This window comes from Pieris napi, chromosome 4 (genome assembly GCF_905475465.1).
Source record: "Pieris napi chromosome 4, ilPieNapi1.2, whole genome shotgun sequence".
Classification (NCBI taxonomy): Eukaryota; Metazoa; Arthropoda; class Insecta; order Lepidoptera; family Pieridae; genus Pieris; species Pieris napi.
This window is the reverse complement of record NC_062237.1, coordinates 7,874,059-7,895,492: the sequence shown is the minus strand read 5'-3', so window position 1 is coordinate 7,895,492 and position 21,434 is coordinate 7,874,059. Positions and strand designations below refer to the sequence as shown.

At 31.9% G+C, this 21,434-nt stretch overlaps 1 protein-coding gene across 2 annotated transcripts in view; it reads left to right on the top strand.

Annotated features, from left to right (window-relative positions):
* The first annotated feature begins 2,666 nt into the window (after positions 1-2,666).
* Positions 2,667-21,434, top strand: part of LOC125048747 (transducin beta-like protein 2) — an 81,805-nt gene continuing 63,037 nt past the window's right edge. Inside the window, exons 1-2 of one of the 2 annotated variants that reach the window (XM_047647604.1) lie at positions 2,667-2,912; positions 5,160-5,357. In XM_047647604.1, the coding sequence (XP_047503560.1) occupies positions 2,765-2,912; positions 5,160-5,357 (346 nt within the window). In that variant the 5' untranslated portion in view covers positions 2,667-2,764. The remainder of the gene's footprint in view (positions 2,913-5,159; positions 5,358-21,434) is intronic. The other variant, XM_047647603.1, reaches the window with a different exon arrangement.

The following is a 21,434-nucleotide window of genomic DNA, read 5'->3' as shown; positions in this document are numbered from 1 at the left end:
TGTCAATTTAAATACCATAGTTAATTTTATTGTTATTTTAAAGTATCAAAACTTTTTGCTGTCTGCAAATTTATATTTCATAATTAAAAATCATAAATTAATATATTTAGGTATTTAATATTGAAAACGGTTAAGAGAAGGTATTGCATACATATCTGTTTTATTATACAACTATGCTATAGTTCTTATTATAGGCCAAGTATGTTTCACGTATGCCCATAAAGTATGGATTTGATTTTTACTCCAGTGGATTGTATATTCCGTCAAATCATGACCGAATGAACACTATAAAACTTTACGAGTTTTTGGCAGCAGTATAAACAAAACTAATAAATAATTTTACAAAAGTCACCAAAAAATGGTGACGAATTGTCCAAGTTATCAAAGTTATAGATATGATATGGAATGTATATATATGTTCAATATAATGAAAATATGAAGTGCTCGTTAATAGTTGTATAAATGGCATTAGTCTGTTTCAAAACGCAATCAAGTGAAAAGAAATTTAATTTTTAATTTTTATATCAAATGTCTATCCATAGTCCGGTGTTATAAATTGGTTCATATTTTATAAATAAAGCCTCATTCGATATGAGTTATTATATATGTCGCAGTAAAGTAGTTAAATCAGAGAGTTAATTGAATCTCTAGACAGTTAAGTAATTAAAGATAACTCGCTAAAGTTCCGTCAGACAAGTGACTGAACGAAACGTTTAAGGCCGGCTCCACACGTTGGCCCCAATATTGGCCCCAACGCTATTCGTCCAACGTGTGGATCTAGAAAATGGCATTGGTCCCAACGTTGGGGCGAGTGTTGGTAGTTGGCCGGCTCGTGTCGGTTTCATCAAAGGAATCTGCGCCAATGCTCGCAATCTATGTCCACACGTTGGCGCTTTGCTCAGTTCTGTTACAACACGCCGCGAGTGCGTACGTCGAGCGAGAATGGCTTCCTCATCCACAAAATCGCCACCGGCATGGACAAATGAAAAAGTAATAGAATTTATTGAATTTTATCAAGCACATCCAATAATATGGGGCGCAACTCGAAAGGGTCATAAAAATAAAAATTTAATAGCTGATGCATGGCGCACCATTCAACAAAATATGGGAATGAATTTCTCATTTTTTTATTTTTTTCAGTAACAAATATAAATGTGCACTCATCATTACTATAAACGCGCTCAGAGCAGTTTCGATTTCTGTATCGGACATCTTCACATTGGCCCTGACGGGACAGAACTAGTTTATTAGCCAACGTGTGTACGCCTCACCGAGTTTGCAGTCCAACGTTGGTACGAGCGTTGGGACCCACATGTGGAGCCGGCGTAACGAGTTTCCTAAACGTTCCTAGACAACAAGACGCATTTCAACTTTGGTGGGATGACCAAGATGTTTGATTGGAAAAAAATATATGTTTATATATTTTCCTACATATATAGTGTCGTTTAATATTTCATTATTTAGAAAAATGAATAGCCAATAAAAATATTGTTTATGCTTCATGTAAGAATAGGTTAACCTTCCATTCGGCCAGCCGGGTGGGTTAACACTTAACTGTCATTTGACTAACTCGATTCGAAGCTATTAGTAATAGTAGATGTCACTAACATCGCACTTGTCATCTGTACAGTCTACCCCTAGAGTGCTATTTTAAATCAGTAGGTGCGGAGGAAGAGCATCCTCCGCAGCTCCGGATTTTTGGTCGCCTTCGGCAACCAGCGTTAGCCACTACGGCTTCCATAATGCCTGTGCTTTGGTACGCAAGGGTGGAAGGGCTGCATTTCCCGAAGCGCCGGAGCTGTCCAAAAAAAACAGTTATTATCTAGTGTTATAGGCAGCGGCACGTAAGTCTAGCGCTGGCCGATACGTGGAGGGGACTGCTGCGCATGTGTACTGTCACGTGGGGGACGGAATGCGACTGGAGAGCCAATCGAAACTCTTCATTCCGCTAGCCACCTTCAGGTACCTTATTTTTTACTTCTGCGCAATAACGGTCAGCGCTAGAGTTTCGTGCCGCTACTTGTAATATGTTTATCATTAATTTTAACTGTTTTTAAATTATAAATTAAGTTGACTCTGCACTGCTAATTATTTTTTCAGGATTATGTCCAATAAATACCGGGAATGGAGAACTTTTAAGAAACACAAATCTTCCATTTCAAGAGGATCAGCTAATCAAAGCAGATGAGTTTTGGCGTCATATTGCCAAAATAAAAAAAGGAGATGCAACTCAGCAGTTCAAGCTCTCCTGGGCCCTGGCCCAATTTACACAAAAGTTATTAACATTGCCTCATAGCAGCGCAAATGTTGAACGACTTTTTTCTTCAATAAACTTAATCAAAACTAATATCAGAAACAGACTGTCTACTGAAACCCTCACAGGGTTACTTTTTATAAAAAGTGGTCTGTAAAGTTACCCTGAGCATATTAAACTTTATAATAAAAATTTCTTGCCAGAAAATAATAATGATAATTTAAAAAAAAACACTCGTTTTATCTACCCTACCCTCTTCATTTCACTCATAAAAAAATTCAGTAGATCAACGAACTTTTCCTATACAATTTTTACTAAACCATCGTAATTTTCTGGCCTACGTAATTTTCAAATTCCGAGCTGGCAACACTGTTTGTACTACGTGATCTGTGGATCTGTATTCTGTGACTTGCGGTGTTTTGGCAGTTTTCCTTTGAGTCTGAAACCGCGTGATTGTTCCTATATTGACAAATATCGTTAGCGGAGAAATTAAAATAATTCTAAGTGAAAATGAGTGAAATCGACACCGGTTTAAATATGAATATGATTTTGGTTATAATAGCTACAGTTCTATCATGCATTATCATACATTTAATATACAAGAACATTTTTGGCAACAAGAAACCTGAAACAGGAGATGAAACTTCGAGGGCTATGGGTAGGTTTTATTATTAATTTTCCTAATAAGTAGCAAGATGATTAAAATTAATAATTTTCTTACATGTATTTTTCTCTTTGTTGCATTACAACGTAAACCCATTTACACGTGGTTTGCCGCGCAAAGTCACTGGCATACATACAGCTTTTTTCGCTAAAGTTAACTGTATTTTTTTCCTTTAAAATAAGGTCGTACCGTAATCCTAATAATCTTTTACCGTAATAAAGACTGTAAAGTTTTATTAATATTTTCATTACTGTTTCTCTTACATCTTGGTTGGCAAAGATGTCCATTACAGTACATATTTACTATGTGTAACATATTTCCATTTCTAATGAAATATTTACTCTCCTTGTTATTAGCGTAACTTTACATAAAAGAAATGCTTTTTGGATGTTCAAATTGTGGTTATGACAGTATAACCATGTGCTTATAAAGGGTTGATGATTCACAACACATGTGAGGGAAAATCTAAAGTTAATTATAATTTGTTAAATATATCTGTATTTCTCATACTGTATTCTAGTATTATTTTCAGTAAGGATGTATATATATATAATAATTTAGAAAATAATCATAGAGCTAGTTCCTATATTTATTACTAGTATTTATCAAAGTAATAATTCTGAATTTGTATTTCACCATGTGGAGAAGTATAATTTTTAACATAAGTAAAACTCTTGTTTACTAGTGAACCATGACCTTCTCAACCAGTTTGTTATGTCATTTTTCAGATGTATTTAAATTGGCCTCCACCTGATCATACAATATTGTTATGATGGTTAGACATTTAAATCAAAAACCTAAAATAGTGAAATGGTAGATTACACACTTTGTAATTATGTATTATGAAATTAATATATTATTATTTAACATGATAAATAAGTAATTTTATTGTATAAATTGATATTATTTCCTAAGTACAACTACAAACTAAAGCATTTCCTGACTAAGCTTTAAAAAATTTGCTTAAATGAAGGTTATATATATATGTATTGGGTATATAACCAACACAGTTTTCATAATGAAATATTTGTTATAGCTATTTTGAGATTATAAGGCTTATTCAGTTGTTTCCTATGAATTGCCTTGAGTCATGAATGACAAAGTATTTTATTGAATGGCTTAATTTACATTGGAGGAGTTTGTTGAGGACAGGAAAAGAATAAACTTTTTCTATGTAGATAATTATGTAGATAGCTAAGTAAATTAATTTGAAGAAATAAAAAAGACTAATATGTCACAGTTAAAGCTAAACAAACATAAACAATGCCATTAAATTCTCACATAATCAATGATTGGTCATTGTCCAAGTCTACAAATGCAAAATGAATGAGATGCTTTGTTAGTTTTTCACACGTGTTAAAAATCGATTCTGTATATGAGCGATTGGTCACGAAATAGTTTGTTTTCAATTTGAACAGTTCTTGCAGCTCATAAGTATTTACCTACTATTACGTATTACTTATCACAAATACGTTCATTTACGTCTTTATGTAATTTTTATCTTTCTTATCATATTTTATGGCTTTAAATATTTGTATGAATTTTTAATCACATTCTTATTATGATAGTATTGTAGTAAAATTATTTCGTCGGCTATATCAAACGTTATAACAAAAAATTCTTAGTAATTAAAGATCGACAATACGCGTTTTCCCCTCTTCAAAGTGCCCTGTTTTAAGTATTTAAATTATAATGATTAATATCCGGAGCTATATAAAATCTTATTATTTAAAGAAGAAGAATTAATTCTAATAAGTATGAAACACATTTTCTAATGAAAAATTTAACAAGTAGGAATCGATAGCTGATTACGATATCTGTAACACATTTGAGAAAATATACAGTTAATATTAATAATATATATATGATTGGACAATTCACACCAATTGACCTAGTCCCATGCTAAGCTGGTGAAGCTTGAGTTATGGGTATTAGGCAACGGATATACATACATATTATAGATAGATAGACATATAAATACATATTTAAACACCAAAGACCTAAGCACAGCACCAAATGCTCATCACATCGATGTTTGTCTCAGCCGGGGATCGAACCCGGCTCCCATGTATTCGCAGTCAGGGGTACTACCCACTAGACCAATGAGCCGTCAACAGTTTATTGTACTTATTTTAATATCAACATTCATTGAATTTATGTATTTTAAATGTTATCCAACATTTTGCGTGCTGTTCAGCATATTGAAATTTTTACATTTCAATTTCTTATATAATTTTACAGTGGAACCAATTGCACCAGCATCCGAAAACACTGTAACCGAAAGCCGTCCGACCGGAAAGAGCAAGAAGCGCGGGACATGGAAACAGAAAACCGAATTTTCTCACCCTTGGCTTCTTAAAAATCTCAAGGGACATCCTGGAAACGTTCTCATGGTGGACTTCTCTGCGAATGGGAAGTTTATGGCTGCAACCTGTGATGGTAAGCATCGAATTTTTATTACGCTACACATTCTTGGTATGCAAGTGAAATGTAAAGGACATTATAGTATTCAATATTTAACTACTCCTTAATATATTGGTATTCAGTTTATTTATAAGAAGAAAAATTATTTGATTGTTATTGTCAAGAATACGCGATACTTTAGATTTTACGTAAAATGCTGAATGTGTGTAGTATGGTGACGGTTGATTAACCTGACATAGTGCATCTAATGATTTCTTACGTTGTGTGATCTTTTAATATAGCAATAAGGCTGTATAGTTAACAGTGATTAACACGCGTTCCGCTTGCACTAAGCTAGGGTTGTAAAGTTGATTTAACATCCGGAATAAAATCAGTTACATAATAACTTTCCCGTTACGCTCCACTGCTATTGTACAACTTTTCAACTCTTAACGTTATTGGACTTAATTCTCAGATTTAACTTTGATTATACCTCTTGTTTCATAACCGATTTGTTTTTGTTCAGTTTGGGGAGCAGTAATTGCATTTCATAATTTAGTTGCAGTTTTCAGGCATATTTTGGTGACGAGTTTAAATCTGTTGTCATTTTCTAAGGAGAAATAATTGAATAGATTTTATATGCCTATTAATTGTTCGAGGAAACTGTTGACTATCTCCCCTAGACCTTGAGGGTTTTTGTCCAATTTCGTTACTGTTATGTGTAATTTGGAGGTCAGTTGAAGTCATCTGAAGGTTATAAATACGATTTTAAGAAAATTTAAACTAAAATTAAATGAAATAGAAACTCACCTTATAAAGTAAGGTTTATTTGCTTATATTATAAACGCGGAAGTGAGCTGTGTCTTCATATGAACACTGCCAGTTTTATGAATTTTACTACTTGGATAGACACGGCAATAAATACGACAGTGTAGTAGAAATTTGAGCTTCATTATATTTTTACTTACGCCAGAATATTTACTTAAAGGTTTCGTAAGGTTATGTATAGGTTAATTCTGTTAAGTATTTTTTAAATGTTTGTGCATTTTCGTCTGAAGGTGGTAAAAGATATTTCAATGTCGTCGAACAGGACATTGAACTTAAAAATAAGTCAACATGTGTTGGCAACACATAATTAATTAATTGGCTACTCGTAATACATTATTCAGATTTGAATGCCGTTTCTGTACCTGATAGTAAATCGTTATTTACGTTATGTACTCGGCTAGAACGGCAGTCTTCCAGCTGTTTATTAAATTAAATTTAAATTTAATTAATAGAAAAGTACTACAAATTACAGCCTTACTTACAGTTGTTCATTAAAAGTAAAGGGTATATTAGGTTAATTAATCTCGAAAGATAAAAGTTCTATCTGCCGTAGAGTCGTTTAGTAATTATATATATTTCCAAAAAGGCAGTTGCATAGTGAATTTGTTTCTTTGTAGGCATGTACATTGTACATTGATATGCGTCTGTAGGCAATTATAAGATTCAGACTACCCGCGCATCGGTCTGTTGCTTCGATAGTTTCCAAACGACTAGTTTTTAATGAAAACATTAGATTCGGAGACTAAAACAATATTTTTTAGGTTGTTATTCTAGTTGAACTATAAATAATACGGATTTGAACGGAATGGAGTTGAACATGTATTTAAATTAATCACATTTTGATAGAATATTCACTAGACATGCTTTAATGAGCGTTTACCGTTGTTTGAACTTGGCGATGCCTGATGATTTGTTAGACTACAGTAGGTCTAATTAAACTGTGCTTTGTACATGAAACGGATCGGATATTTAATTAAATAAATGGGTCAAAAGGTCAATGGGCTTAAATCTGTGTAATGTTTTTTTATGATTGTTATCATATCTCAGAATTTATAGTGAAAGGGCATAGATTATTATTATTAATTGATTGCAATCGAATAGTGACGTACCTAAATGTCAAATGCTGAACGCGCGGTCGCTAACCTCTTAGCGTCTGCGGGTGCGCCTACCGATACTGAGACGAATCATTTGTTCGAATGAATACCAGCGATGTGTGTCATCTTTTACATTAGACACGAGCCTAAGATAGTGAAGCTTTAGTTGTCATGTGTCTCTTTCATCACATCGTAACCATAATTTAAGAGAAAGAGACGAAAGAGATTTAGCATAAATAATTTATTGTTTTTTTGAATAATAGGGAAAGTATCCGATTGAGGCTAGACAAAATTTATTGGTACTTTTCTGTGATTAAACACGTAATGCTGAGATACCGCGTTTTAAATATTTATTTTTATTAAGTTCAACGGGATCAAATTATTAATGACTGATTCCTGTTTGTTATTGTCAATTCAAAGAGTTTGTTGTTAGTTAGGCTTATTTAATATCTGATTGTCTCTAGTTTATGTATGTCAAAATTTGTATGAAAGATGTTCTATTTTCAGTTTGAACTTTTAATATGTTTGGAATTTGACGGCTGAAGCCAAAAATCACAAATCAACACTTCCCTTCTGAATCATTGTATGAAATTTTTACTATTATTTTTCATTTAACTTTAATTATTGCAAATGCTATTAAAATATTCTATTTCTGGCGCCATTAAGGGAATAGACAGATTGGGAGGCTAGCACGTACAACATTTAGTTAGGAACTGGATCTGTCCGAACCTGATGGGGACTTCCTTCTCACAATTAAAAGTATCTTTGTATGACCTATATCTAATGTCTCAATTGATCTATAGCATCATTTTGCATTCTAATAACCTAATGTTTATTTGATTTAACTTAGAATTTAATTATTTTTAAATTAAACAAATTCGGGTCTTTAACACCGCCTACCGGTTCGAGCTTAGGTTAATAACCGTATAAAATATTTGTAAGTCAGTACCGTTATAGGATTCGGCATTTAAGGAAGGACAAATGCACAAAAATAGCGAGCAAATATTTTATACTAAAACAGGTTTTGAATTGGAATTTTATTTATGTGAATATCGTTAAGTCTATGAGTTACGGTCTTAGTATAAATGCGCTATCAAGAAATTATTTACATGACAGTTGCAATGGTTTAGGAGGTGAAAGCAATAGACATGTATGAAAATTGTTTTAGAGTAAGTTTGTCTATTAGTACCTACTTAGAGAGTACGAAACAATATTGGTGCTATTTTTATACATCTTATATAGTGAATGTACAGATAAGGTACCTTGTGGTACACTTTTGCTCCAATAATTCTAAGTTACATTTTGTCCATATATAACATGTTATATAGAATAAGCTGGTTGGTTTGAAGTCTCTTAACTACTAATTAGGTGATCACCCTTCTGCGCCCTTACAAACTGTATCATTTTACTGCCAATCGAACTCGCTCTCTCTGAATTAACATTGTAATTACTAAGTATTAAAATATTGTCATTAAACTTCAGTTTATCGACATTTCCGCTTAGTGAAAAATATTCACACAGAAATTACATTTTAATTAAATGGCTTCCTCTAGTCAAGGCTTCTTTATAATAAAAAGTGCATAATGTAAATCGATATTTGTCACTAAGTACCTTTTAGACCGAGACAACGAAGGTAGCGAATTACGATAAAAAACCAGGAAAGGATTACAAATCATTTACAGGCTTTGTAAAGTTGATAGAAAATTTAATCTACGTGTTACTTGTATGTATGAAATTTAACTATTAAAACCACAAATCTATGCTATATTTTAGTCATGCTCGCGCTTTAACACTAAAAACCATTTGTCAAACAACACAACGAAGACTAAATCAAATATTAAAAAAACATGTTAATGTCGATATAATACGATAAAAACAGTGAAATTAAAGTAATTACAAAAAGCCTACAAGGATAAAATACGTAACATATTTATTATTAAAGTGATGAATTTAGTAGTAGCATAGGAATAAATGCGATATTTTTTCTATATTACAAAAAGCGCTTCCGCGATCGCTGCCAATGTTATCGTGGCCTTATCTGATGCGGTCCAGTAGCACCGAGGACGACCTAGTCACGGTCACTCGTTACGAGTCATCAGCTATCTTTGACTCGTGATGCTTGGGATCTTTAACTGAATTTAAAATGGAAAATGGCTGTACGTAGTTAATTATAAATTTTACATTTAAATATATGTTAGAGTAATGGCCGTTACTAGCCGCTGCAAAAAGATAAATCGCAAGGATTATTGGAACTCAGTAGTTAATAAAACAATGCCTGTAGCACGCAATAGGAAAAATATTGATTTCATATAAATTCTTTCGGATAGAAATGTAAGCATGAAAAATATCATGATATGTAAAATGAAAGTTGCGGTTGTGCCATAAGTGCTAACTTTTCAGTTTAAATTGTAATAATTTCGAAAGTGGAGATTCACGAGATGGTAGTGAACGAAGTTTTCAAAGGTGATAAGTTATTTTTTATAACGTCTGTCCGTGGTTTTATTCGCAGTAGAAACTTCATAAGCCATATTAACTACAAGTTTTTTAAACAAAATCAATAAAACGGTCGGTCTATTTCTTAGCCTTCCCGAGGTGTTTTTAGAAGGTGTCGCAAACCCGGTGGTAAATAATACCTTACTGCGTGCAAATAAAGTGCATAAAGTGTACGTCTTTCATCGTGATCCTACCAGTCCCATAATATTCGTCATAGTTCTATTATATTTTTAGAAGTTTATTTTGTGCATCAAAAAAATATCGATTTCTACAAGGAGCGTATTTGTACCTACGCACAAGATAGAAATAGCAACTGGGAAACTCCCCATCTGAAGTGTGCTGACGTAGCGTAGCCTTCATCCTGGTTCCAAAATATTGTTGCTAAGTAGACTACACACGCCGGAAATAGCAATTGCGAAACATCCCATCTGAAGTGTAATGACGTAGCGTAGGCTTCATCACGGTTCTTAAATGTCTCTTTATTTATTTAAAAAAAGCGTTTGACACCGTAAGCCACAACCTATTGCTTAAAAATTAGAACGCATAGGAATAAGATTGTGCACTAAAATTATTCAAATCTTATTTAACAAACAGAATCCAAATAGTCAAAATAGGTAATGCTCAAAGCTCAGAAATACCAGTAACATACGGCGTTCCACAAGAATCTATATTAGGTCCATTGTTATTTTTAATCTATATTAACATCATTCACGAACTCGGTTTACATGGCCAAATCACTCTCTACGCTGAGCCTTATTTTTACTTTGGTTCAAATATCCAGACTGGATGCTCAAGCTCAAACAGACCTAAATACTCTATTTTTTTGGTTTCATCAAAATCTGCTAACAATTAATATTTCAAAAATATCTTATATAATATTTAGGGCAAAAACACATTCCTATCTTTCAACCGCTAAAAGTACAAGACGTTGAAATCACTAACAAAAAATGGGAGAAAAAACTGGGTCTTAGAATGGATACATATTAAAAGTGGAACTTTCATATATCACACATAATTACTAAACTAAAATCACTTACAGATTTTGGTCAATATCAAAATGCATTCCGCAATCTGTACGTCATTTAGTTTAGAACTATTTAGTCAAGCCACATTTCATATATATAATTAAAATATGGGGTACAGCATGCAAAAACAAATTCTTACCGTCTAAAATTCGTAATATTCGCGCGTTTAACCAATTCAAAAGGGCATTAAGGATAGGTACATATCAGAATGAGACTAGTAGACTAAAATTGAGACGGCTGATGGCGACGTGTATCTGATTTCGTATTTACATATGTATTAAGTTTCTCATGTAAATAAAATACATTCTTTTTTGTAATGAGAAATAAATTTCTTAGAATTTCTTAGAAAAAAAAAACATAAATATAATTTGCAAGTTTGACTACCCACACGGCAAAAATAGCAACTGGGAAAATCCCCATCTGATGTGTGCTGACGTGGCGTAGTCTCCATCCCGATTTCTAAACATAGCTGGCAAGTATGATAACCCACTCGCGAACACTCTTTTTCAAACATCTTCTTAATCTTAGGCGATGTCAAGTATTCTGTAAGAATACTTGGTCTAGTAATTAAATAGTTAACGTCATTATTTTAGTAATCAACTTATATTCGCAGTCTATACTAAAATATTTAAACTATGATAATTTTATAGATATTTCCTCCCTAAAACGTGTTAGCCGCTAAATCTTAGTATAAATATGGACAGTAGACACTTTTGTCTCTCTGAATTCTATATTTCATATACAAATACTGTTATGTGTTGCCAGCGTATTGTTTTAGGTTAAACTCGTTTGTAATATATGATTGTGCTTACATAAAATAAATAAATACTACTACATACATTATAATTTCCGAGTTCATTTAATAGTTTTAATTAATTTAATATCTCGAACAAATAAAAATCCTAAGATAAAAAATATATAATATTAAAGTTAATGCGGCTAGTCGAAGTAAAATAGTAGTTGTAAGATTTTTACCATTATACGAACACAATTTTTTAACGAAAGCATCATGTTCGTAACATTATAAAAGATTTTTTTTTTTTTTTTAAAAAAGACAATTCACACCAATTGACCTAGTCCCATGCTAAGCTGGTGAAGCTTGTGTTATGGGTACTAGGCAACGGATATACATACATATTATAGATAGATATATAAATACATATTTAAACACCCAAGACCTAAGAACAACACCAAATGCTCATCACATCGATGTTCGTCTCAGCCGGGGATCGAACCCGGGACCCATGGATTCGCAGTCAGGGGTACTAACCACTAAACCAATGAGTCGTCAAATTGTTTTTCGTTAGCCAAATAGGTCTTTCCTAATCAGAAAACGCATAGAAAAAACCGTCTCTCTATGTTAATGTTGATACGCACAAATTTTTATGTTTGGATGCAAAACATAATTCCTCATAATAAAATAAATAATAAGTGCTGTAGTCAATAAGGAACAGTATTGTGAAAAAGCTAATATCCTTGTATGAAATCCGGACAATAAAATCCAAAGATGATTGGTCGTGTCACTCATGGCCGCAACTCGCATTGCCATTTCACAAGTATTGCGAAGATTTTAAATTGATTAAATTATATTTATTCATTTCGTAATCTTACAGCTAACATAAATTATATGTAACAAAAAACAATTATACCCAAAGCCAAAGATGGAATATATACAAAAAGGTTCAAACATTTACGAAAGGAAAAATCAATAAACGTTATTAAATACATTTAACTAAGTAATACCTTAATCAGCTGTGTTGTGTGATGGAGTGAAAATGAGGGTGTGTATGCTCATGCTGTAGGTTATTCAGCGCCATGGATATTCTTAAGACTCCTTTTAAGCATATTCCGCGATAGCTTAAACAACTCAAGGTTTATCTTGATAAACCTACAATGAAGAGAACTATATTGTGTTAAATATACAGTCCTATGTGTTGCCGCAGAAATGTTTGACAAAATAAAATAAAAAAATCAAAAGAAAAGTAAAGTAAAAAAAATGTTTATTACAGCAGGTAAAGCGCCTATTTGACAATTTTATATTGTACATAATGTACCCTTACTTTAATTTTATCGGTACCAGTATAATTATTGAAGAATCTACAAAAATAAAGTCTATTTTGATTTGAATAGAATGATAATTAGTTTGGACTTTGTAATCATAATTATGACAATTATAATTAATTATTATTAATGCTGTCATTGTCAGATGAAAGAGGTCTTCATTGTTTAATTTTGGAAGGTAATTTATTTTAAATATTAAAGAAACTATTTTTCAGAATAAACATAATATAGTAAATCCGAAAGCCTGAATGGAATGAGCGGCTTTTCCTTTAGGCAACACTATCTGGTGATATCTTGTCTAAATAGAATTTGAGTAAAAGAGGTTATTGTCCAAATTATAGTTGTTTTATGTAACGAAAATTTATAATCTCTTCCGTTTCAAAGAGTTGTTTCAGTGAAGGATTGCGTTTCCTAATAAGCATGGAAATTTTACGACGGGTGGCACCATAAGGCTAGGCGGCACCTTCTATAAAAAAAATTCAAAAAGTCACCCAATCTTTAGTTTCCGCCGCCCATTGTGAGAATCGCACTACCGGATGCTGTTGTCTTTTCAGAACTCTTTTTTAACTTTTATTCTACTGTTGTCTAGCCCATTGATACTAATAACTACACTCACTACTGCTCACTATAAGGACTGGTAAACGTTTAGGAAATTATTAAAGCGCCGATAAAAATAGTACGAATTTTGCATAATTAAATTATTTATCAATGTGGTTTATCTTTACCGATATCAATGTCTGTATATGAACAGACGGAGTCATGACTCATTTTGACCGTGTTTCACCTATATTAATTGTCACATTGGCAACAAAGATTGATACTAATAAGTCTCTTCCTATATTTTTAGATAATTATTGTCACTATGACGTAATTAAATAATTTCCTTTTTTTATTATAATGTTCCGTCTCATACATTCAGTATTGTAGTTTAAAACGGACACAGGAAACTGATGTCTCTTCCTTTATATTTATATAATTATTGTCACTTTGACGTCATTAAATACTTTCCTTTATTTATTATAATTTTAATGTTTAAATATTTCCTAGTAATTATGTTTAGCCTAAACCACAAACTGTGTTTTTTTAAATTTATATTTGGAAAGTCCTTCTATTCCTATTTGATCACGTCACGGCAATGCCATATTAACAGTTATAACGCTTAAATGTCCCATTGTGTAAGAGCCTTCGTTAATTTAATGGATACCGGAGTGCGTACGGCGAGTTATGAAACTAGATATGATATAAATATAGGAAGTTATCTAACGCACTAACTAGGTTTTTAGGTAAAAAATGTAACAAGTAAATGGATGCTCTATAAACACTGGACTTTATGTGACGAATAGCGCTATCTGACAGTCGTGAAACGCAACAATAGTGTTTATCCTAGCAATAAGTAATAAATAGCTAATTTGGAACTTATGTAGAACTTATCCGTACATTGTGAAACAGACCCTTAATATAAAAGCCTTGTCTCTCATATTTAGTGCCTGTCATATTTAGTATTTCAGAGTAAAGACATCTTTATATATCGCTCAATATTTACATTAAATTCCAAAAAATTCTTCTAATCGTCAACAAAATTTGCATACTGACAAGTATAAATATATTGAGATATAGAGGGCTGGGCTTAAAAGTATTGAGTAATTTATTTCACATATTACGAAGAAAATGCTGTGTTTAATATATGTTTTCATAAAATTGAAATAAGTATATGGTCGTACTACGAGGATATATAATACTTTTGTTTCGTTCGTTTTGTTAAGTTTGTTTCTTGTACCATACCTCTTATTGAAGTGTGGACACTGTAAAGGGGTTAAATTATTTTACACAAAATAATAGGTTTTGTAATCAGTAAAACAGTTTTCCTAGGCCATTTAAATTATGTGTGAATTGAGCTTAAGGTCGAAGGTATAGTTTGTTTTCGTTGCTGGTTAAGCAGAGGTCACGCGTTGCTAACTGATTTCAGAACGCGTAGGCCGCAGCCTCGAACGCCTGACCCCCTTACAAAACGAGTATCTTTAGGTTTACAAAACTTCAGCACTTAGCGCTAAGACTCCCATTGTAGTTTAAATCTAATGCGTTTTGACTGAATCTCCCCCAAAGAGTATTTATAAATAACTATATATTGTCTATGTCTATAAGGATGTCAGCTGTCGGCTTTTTTTTAATTATTGATCGTTTCTGTGATAGAAAGTTTCAGCAAATTTATATTCATAATATTGGTCCCGTTCTTTGTTTGATATGTTTAATTTCCTGTTATAAAAAATGAAATATATATATATATATGTATTTTTAAAATAAGCATTTTACCGAGTCGGATAATGATAATAAAATGATAATTACTTCTAATGTAGGACACCTTGTTAAAGTATTTAATTAATTTTTTTTTCGTCCTTTAGTGAGCGCTCCTTTAATTACAAATTTTAAATTTAAGTTATGAGTGATGACATGGCTACAGCCTAGTAGTAAAAGCCGATGCTGAGGAGGGGTTACAGCGGGTAGGGACTGCTCTTCCTCCGCGCCTCCGATTTTTTATATACACTCTAGGGGTAAGGCAGACAAGACCACGCGGATAGTGGGGTGCTCTGATTCGGTTTTGGGTACTTTTTGATGAGATTTTTTTTTTGTCAAATAAGGTTATGCGCCATCATAACATCACTAGTTATGGTGCTAACCAATTCAAAAGGGCATTAAGGACACATATCAGAATGAGCCTAGTAGACAAAAATTGGGACGGCAGATGGTGACGTGTATTCCATTTCGTATTTACATATGTATTTAGTTTCTCATGTAAATAAAATACATTCTTTTTGTAATGAGAAATAAAGTTCATTCAACATAAATATCATTTGCAAGTTGGGTAGTAACACGGCAAAAATAGCAATTGGGAAACTCCCCATCTGAAGTGTGCTGACGTGGCGTAGTCTTTATCCCGGTTCCTAAAATATATCGTTTGCAAGTTTGACTACGCACACAGCGAAAATAGCAATTGGGAAACTCCCGTAGCGTAGTCTTTATCCCGGTTCCTAAACAATGCTGGCAAGTCTGATTACCCACTCGCGGACACTCTTTTTCAAACATCTTAATCTTAGGCGATGTCAATAGTCTAGTCGACAAGTTGAAAATGGAACAAATTAGAGATACTGCTCTTAAAATTATGTGCGATAGCTCATTGGATCCGGAATGACGCCTAGAAAAATGTGCTAAAAACGTGTATTAGCACATAAAAAATTGCAAAAGTTATAGACCATTAAAGATGAAAAAAAAATGGCATTTAGTTTTTTGCCAATATTTAATAAACTATTAATATTTAAGAAATTTCAAATAAAGATACTGAAAGAGGAGGAAATTTCCAATAAAAAACTCCTGACTCCCCAGAACTCTATCTCCATTATTTATAATGTTAATTTAACGCTGAAAATAGGTCTGCGGGTGACATTTTTAGGATTCGCGCGTGGCGTCAGAAGCGACTACGGCACATTAATTAATTTATTTAAGGTATTGAATATTTTTTTTTAAATTTGAAAAAATTATGGTGTGTTCTGAACACTATAATTAATTTATTCCCGTTGAAAATTTTACTTAAAGTTAATTTTTCAACAAGTTAAATAATTGTTAACTAACGAAATTTTCTCGAACGACCGTCTTAATTGTAAGTGAAAAAAATTTTTTAAATAATGGTCGTAAAAATATTTCGCTTCGTAGAGCCTTTCTTACATACATACTTAACAAGATCGTGCCATAAAAGTTAAAAAAATATTTATACTTTGTTTAAAACAATTTTTTTACTTAAACAAAAACTTAAAAATCCATGTAATGATGTTAAAAAATTTTTCTAAATCATTATATAATCGTTTTTTTATTAATACAAGATATTTATAGATTTGCAAAAAAAAAAATTCCCGCCATTTGTTGATAAATTTTTTTTAAACAAATTGATTAAATCAATATTTAAAAAAAAAAATTAACACAACTTTATTACATTAAAAATTTTATGATTTTTTAAAATAAATTTTTTCCTTAATAACAATTTTTAATTGTTTATAATCGTTTTTTTTAATTTTCTATTGTTTAAATAATTAGTTAAGAAATTGTTTTTTTCTAAAAATCATAATTGACAGTCCTCTATAAAGTAACAGAAATTTTTTTTTTTTAAATCAACAATTCTATTGTTTATTAACTAACCAATTTGTTATAAACAAATATTCAACTTTTGTTTATTTTTTTTCTAAAACTTCTAAAATTAACAAAAACAACCATATATAACAAAGTATAGAAAACAATTTTTTGTACATTTTTTCTATGAAGCAACAAATTTTTCAACTACCACTACTGAATGTTTCCACTAAAATATATATACTAATTAAAATGTAAAAATTAATGCATTACAAATGCGTAATTTAAATGTAAAAATTAATGCATTACAAATTAAGTAGTCGGTGTTACAGACGTTTTACAGTATAAATTACATAATTACATGTCGCTAATGAACTACATTGTTGTATATGTGCAAGTAGTTCCTATATTTACACTGGACAAAAATAACAGAATGCTATTAAACCATTGTACCCCATAAGGATCCACCTGTTGGCGGATGGATGACGTTTGTGTTCGAAATTTGAATTTTTCTCTTCGAGCTCCTCCCTCGAATGATATTCGTTTTTAAAGTGCTGATTGCCGTTGTTAATTTTTACACCCGAGTTCTATATCCAATATTACATTTCGAAAAATGGCTCTGGGCTTAAGTGGCTCGAGGCTCAAGGGGTTTTACACGGTCAATATATTTTTTTACGAGAACTAGTCAGGCATTTTCCTGTGAACTCATCTGATGTTAAGAAGATGAGATCACAGTACTGGTAATTCAATTCTCAATCCAAATAATATAATTCTTTTCATTTTAGTTTTTGCATTCTACTTTTTGTAATTTATGAAATTGTTGTTTTTGACGTTTTAATATTTTTATGTATTGTTTGTTATTTCCCTTATGTGGTCATTTTATAGTTTTGGCCTTTACAAAAACTTTAATTTGTCAAAATAATACTTTCTGCTACCTCTGAAAAATATGGCCTAGAAGAGAAAGTTTTTATTTTATTTATATTTCGATTTGTTTCTTTTATAAAAATTATAATTTTTATCATCTTTATTTAATTAATTATTGTTGCAATGTATCAATAAACCGCATTTTTTCGAACACATCTTTAACATTGTATTTTTTATTAGCTTCTGTAGAATATTAACAAATTTCACAAACAAAATGTGATTATTGCGTCATTAATATTTTATCTTTACGGACTCCCCAACAGTTTCCGTTACTTCCTTGTAACTGTATTCGATAACATAGCGTGAATAGGTATTACATAAATCGTAATTTGTAATCTAAGCGTAATCATGTTGATAACGATATCACGAAGATAACACGTTTCATGAATCTCAGTGTGATAAAGTCTTGTTGCAATAGGTTTTACGTTTTTAATGACAATAAAAATAATTAAGCCTCATTTATTGATTGAAATATTCATCTATATTTACAAAAGAAACTCACATTTAAAATTGTATACAAAAATAATTATTATATTCAAGGACATCTTATAGATTATAGGTCTCCAACGGGCTCCATCTCTCTCTATCTTGATCATTTTATATAATATTTTCTCCTTATTTTCAGTTTTGTCCAGTTATTCAAATATTTTTTATTTATTCGTATAATTTTTCACGCCATTTCATTAAAACCCTTGTTTATAAAAACAAATATGCCATGTTTAGGAAATAATTTCATTTGGACCTATGATAGATAGGATAGGACTAGATATAATGTAAAGAGCAAAATAAGGCGTCGGTCATATTTTAGTAATTGTAAAATATATAAGTAAATTCTGTAATAATTTAATGAATGTACACTTTTTGATTTTTGATGAAATAAAGCCATTTTATAATATTAAAAATCATATAATTTATGTTGGTGCAACACTCCTAAAAAATTATAGAGGGTTATTTAACGGTAATGACAAAAATAAAATACAGCGTTTTGGAAAGTATATTTTAACTATTTCTATAAAATTGCCTAGATAATATTAACGCTACCGCATCGAGCCTACATCATACTATTGGTCCAAGATCCCAGGGCCGCCAGACATCACGTATTTTCTGACGGATGAAATGTGGACGATTGGGTAGTGTAAGTATGTACTATGATCGTATGCCTACCTGCTAGCTTGGTCAAACGGCCAATTTCCAGGTATCAGGTAATTAAGGTACACAAAAACATTACTTACTTCACGTAAATTCTCATGGCTGATTTTTATATATGTTTTCGAGTGTATAGTTAAAAATAAATTGTCAATACTCCCAGACACTTTCCGTCGGCCATATTGCTTAACAGACGCTTTAAGGGTCTCAAAATAATTAGTCAACTTCACGTAAATTCTGACGCTCCATTTTTATATATGTTCATCCGACAACTATTTTAAAAGCTTTGACAAGAAGACAGACCGATCCAAGGGGCCAATCATCCCCTAAACTAAATTTTAATATCTCTATGAGTGAGAGAGCATTATCTACGCGCATGAGACTGAGTGAGACCGACTGCGCTGTTAAAGCCATGAAAATTACTAGAAAAATTATTATTATTGAAAAAGGGCAAGCAAAAGCCGTTTAATATTTTGAAGAAAAATGAAGAGTACCAACAAAGCATTTCACCGTTTTGGTACGTTGGATTTTGTTGGTGATGTAGATGAAGAAGAACGTGTATTCAACATAATACAAAAATTTATCTGTGATGTTTACAATTTTCCTGGAATAATTGATGTAGATGCTGCCAGACTACAGTTGTTTATCATTTACATACATGGTATCTGATATAAATGAAGAATTCAATCGAAAGAATTTAAGAAACTTCGATGCCAGTAACTTACCACCTTGTAAAAGTGAGCTTTGGCAACAGTTTCGACGGGCTAGCTTTGGAACAATGCAAGTATGAAGATGATAAATATTTTCAACCCCGAAAACAATGGCTGGACACTACAAGATGGTAAATATGATTTTCATTGGTTCGATGGAGATCAATTACCGGGTTTTGTCAGTGAGTCGCTGGAAGAACAATCAGGTAAATTATTTTCGTTTCTCATATTATTTGTATCTTTTTAGTTTTTTCAGACCTTCATTGTTTAACTTGTTTTTTACAGAGGAAGAAAATAAGGATAATGCTGATGATGACGATCACGATTTAGATATTCAATTTCAAGATTGATATTTGATGATGATGATAATGAAGATTAAAAGCCACTGTTAAGAAATATTGAAGAATTAATATTTTTCCACTTTGTTTCCAAATTTCCAATAAATAATTAATTAAAAAAATTGCTGCTATTTAAATATAAGTGATATTTTTAAAAAATATTTTTTAGTTCTAATTAATAAATTGAAAAAAAAAAAATGTCGGCTAACTTTAGTATTATTTATTATGTGTCAATTTTTTTCTTTTTTTTGTTGCTATAATTTACTTGTCAACAAAAGTTCTAAAAATTATAAAATATCTGTTCAAGTAATTTTCATGGCTTTAACAGCGCAGTCGGTCTCACTCAGTCTCATGCGCGTAGATAATGCTCTCTCACTCATAGAGATATTAAAATTTAGTTTAGGGGATGATTGGCCCCTTGGATCGGTCTGTCTTCTTGTCAAAGCTTTTAAAATAGTTGTCGGATGAACATATATAAAAATGGAGCGTCAGAATTTACGTGAAGTTGACTAATTATTTTGAGACCCTTAAAGCGTCTGTTAAGCAATATGGCCGACGGAAAGTGTCTGGGAGTATTGACAATTTATTTTTAACTATACACTCGAAAACATATATAAAAATCAGCCATGAGAATTTACGTGAAGTAAGTAATGTTTTTGTGTACCTTGATTACCTGATACCTGGAAATTGGCCGTTTGACCAAGCTAGCAGGTAGGCATACGATCATAGTACATACTAACACTACCCAATCGTCCACATTTCATCCGTCAGAAAATACGTGATGTCTGGCGGCCCTGGGATCTTGCTCTATATGATATCAGAGATGACGCTGCTATTTCTAAGGTCACCATACATACAGATAATATTAGATATATTAGGACAATATGCTATGTAATTTATGTTAATTAATATTAGTTTACGTTTTAACCTCGATTTATTTTTAAGGAAACGTTTGCGACTGGATTAACCAATTGTTATCGAATAAACAATATTTTCATTTCCGATAATCACATATGTTAAAACGAGGACAATCAAACACTCATGAAATTGTAAGGAATAAGATATACAACTGTGAAAATGATATGAGATTTGAGAACTTACGAATTAGGCAAAGCGCTAACCAGTCGCTCGCGACATCGCGGCACACAATTCCCGAGGGGACTTTCGAGAAGCAGCACGGGTCTGCCAATCATCCGCGAATATACAAATAAATGTATATTTGAATATATACAATTTAGGTAGGGATATAAATCTTAATATATATATAATTCTTCTGTGAGTGTGTATGTGACTGAACTCCTCCTAAACGACTGGACCAATTTTGATGAAATTTTTTGTGTGTCTTCAAGGTCATCTGGGAATGGTTTAGATTCACAAA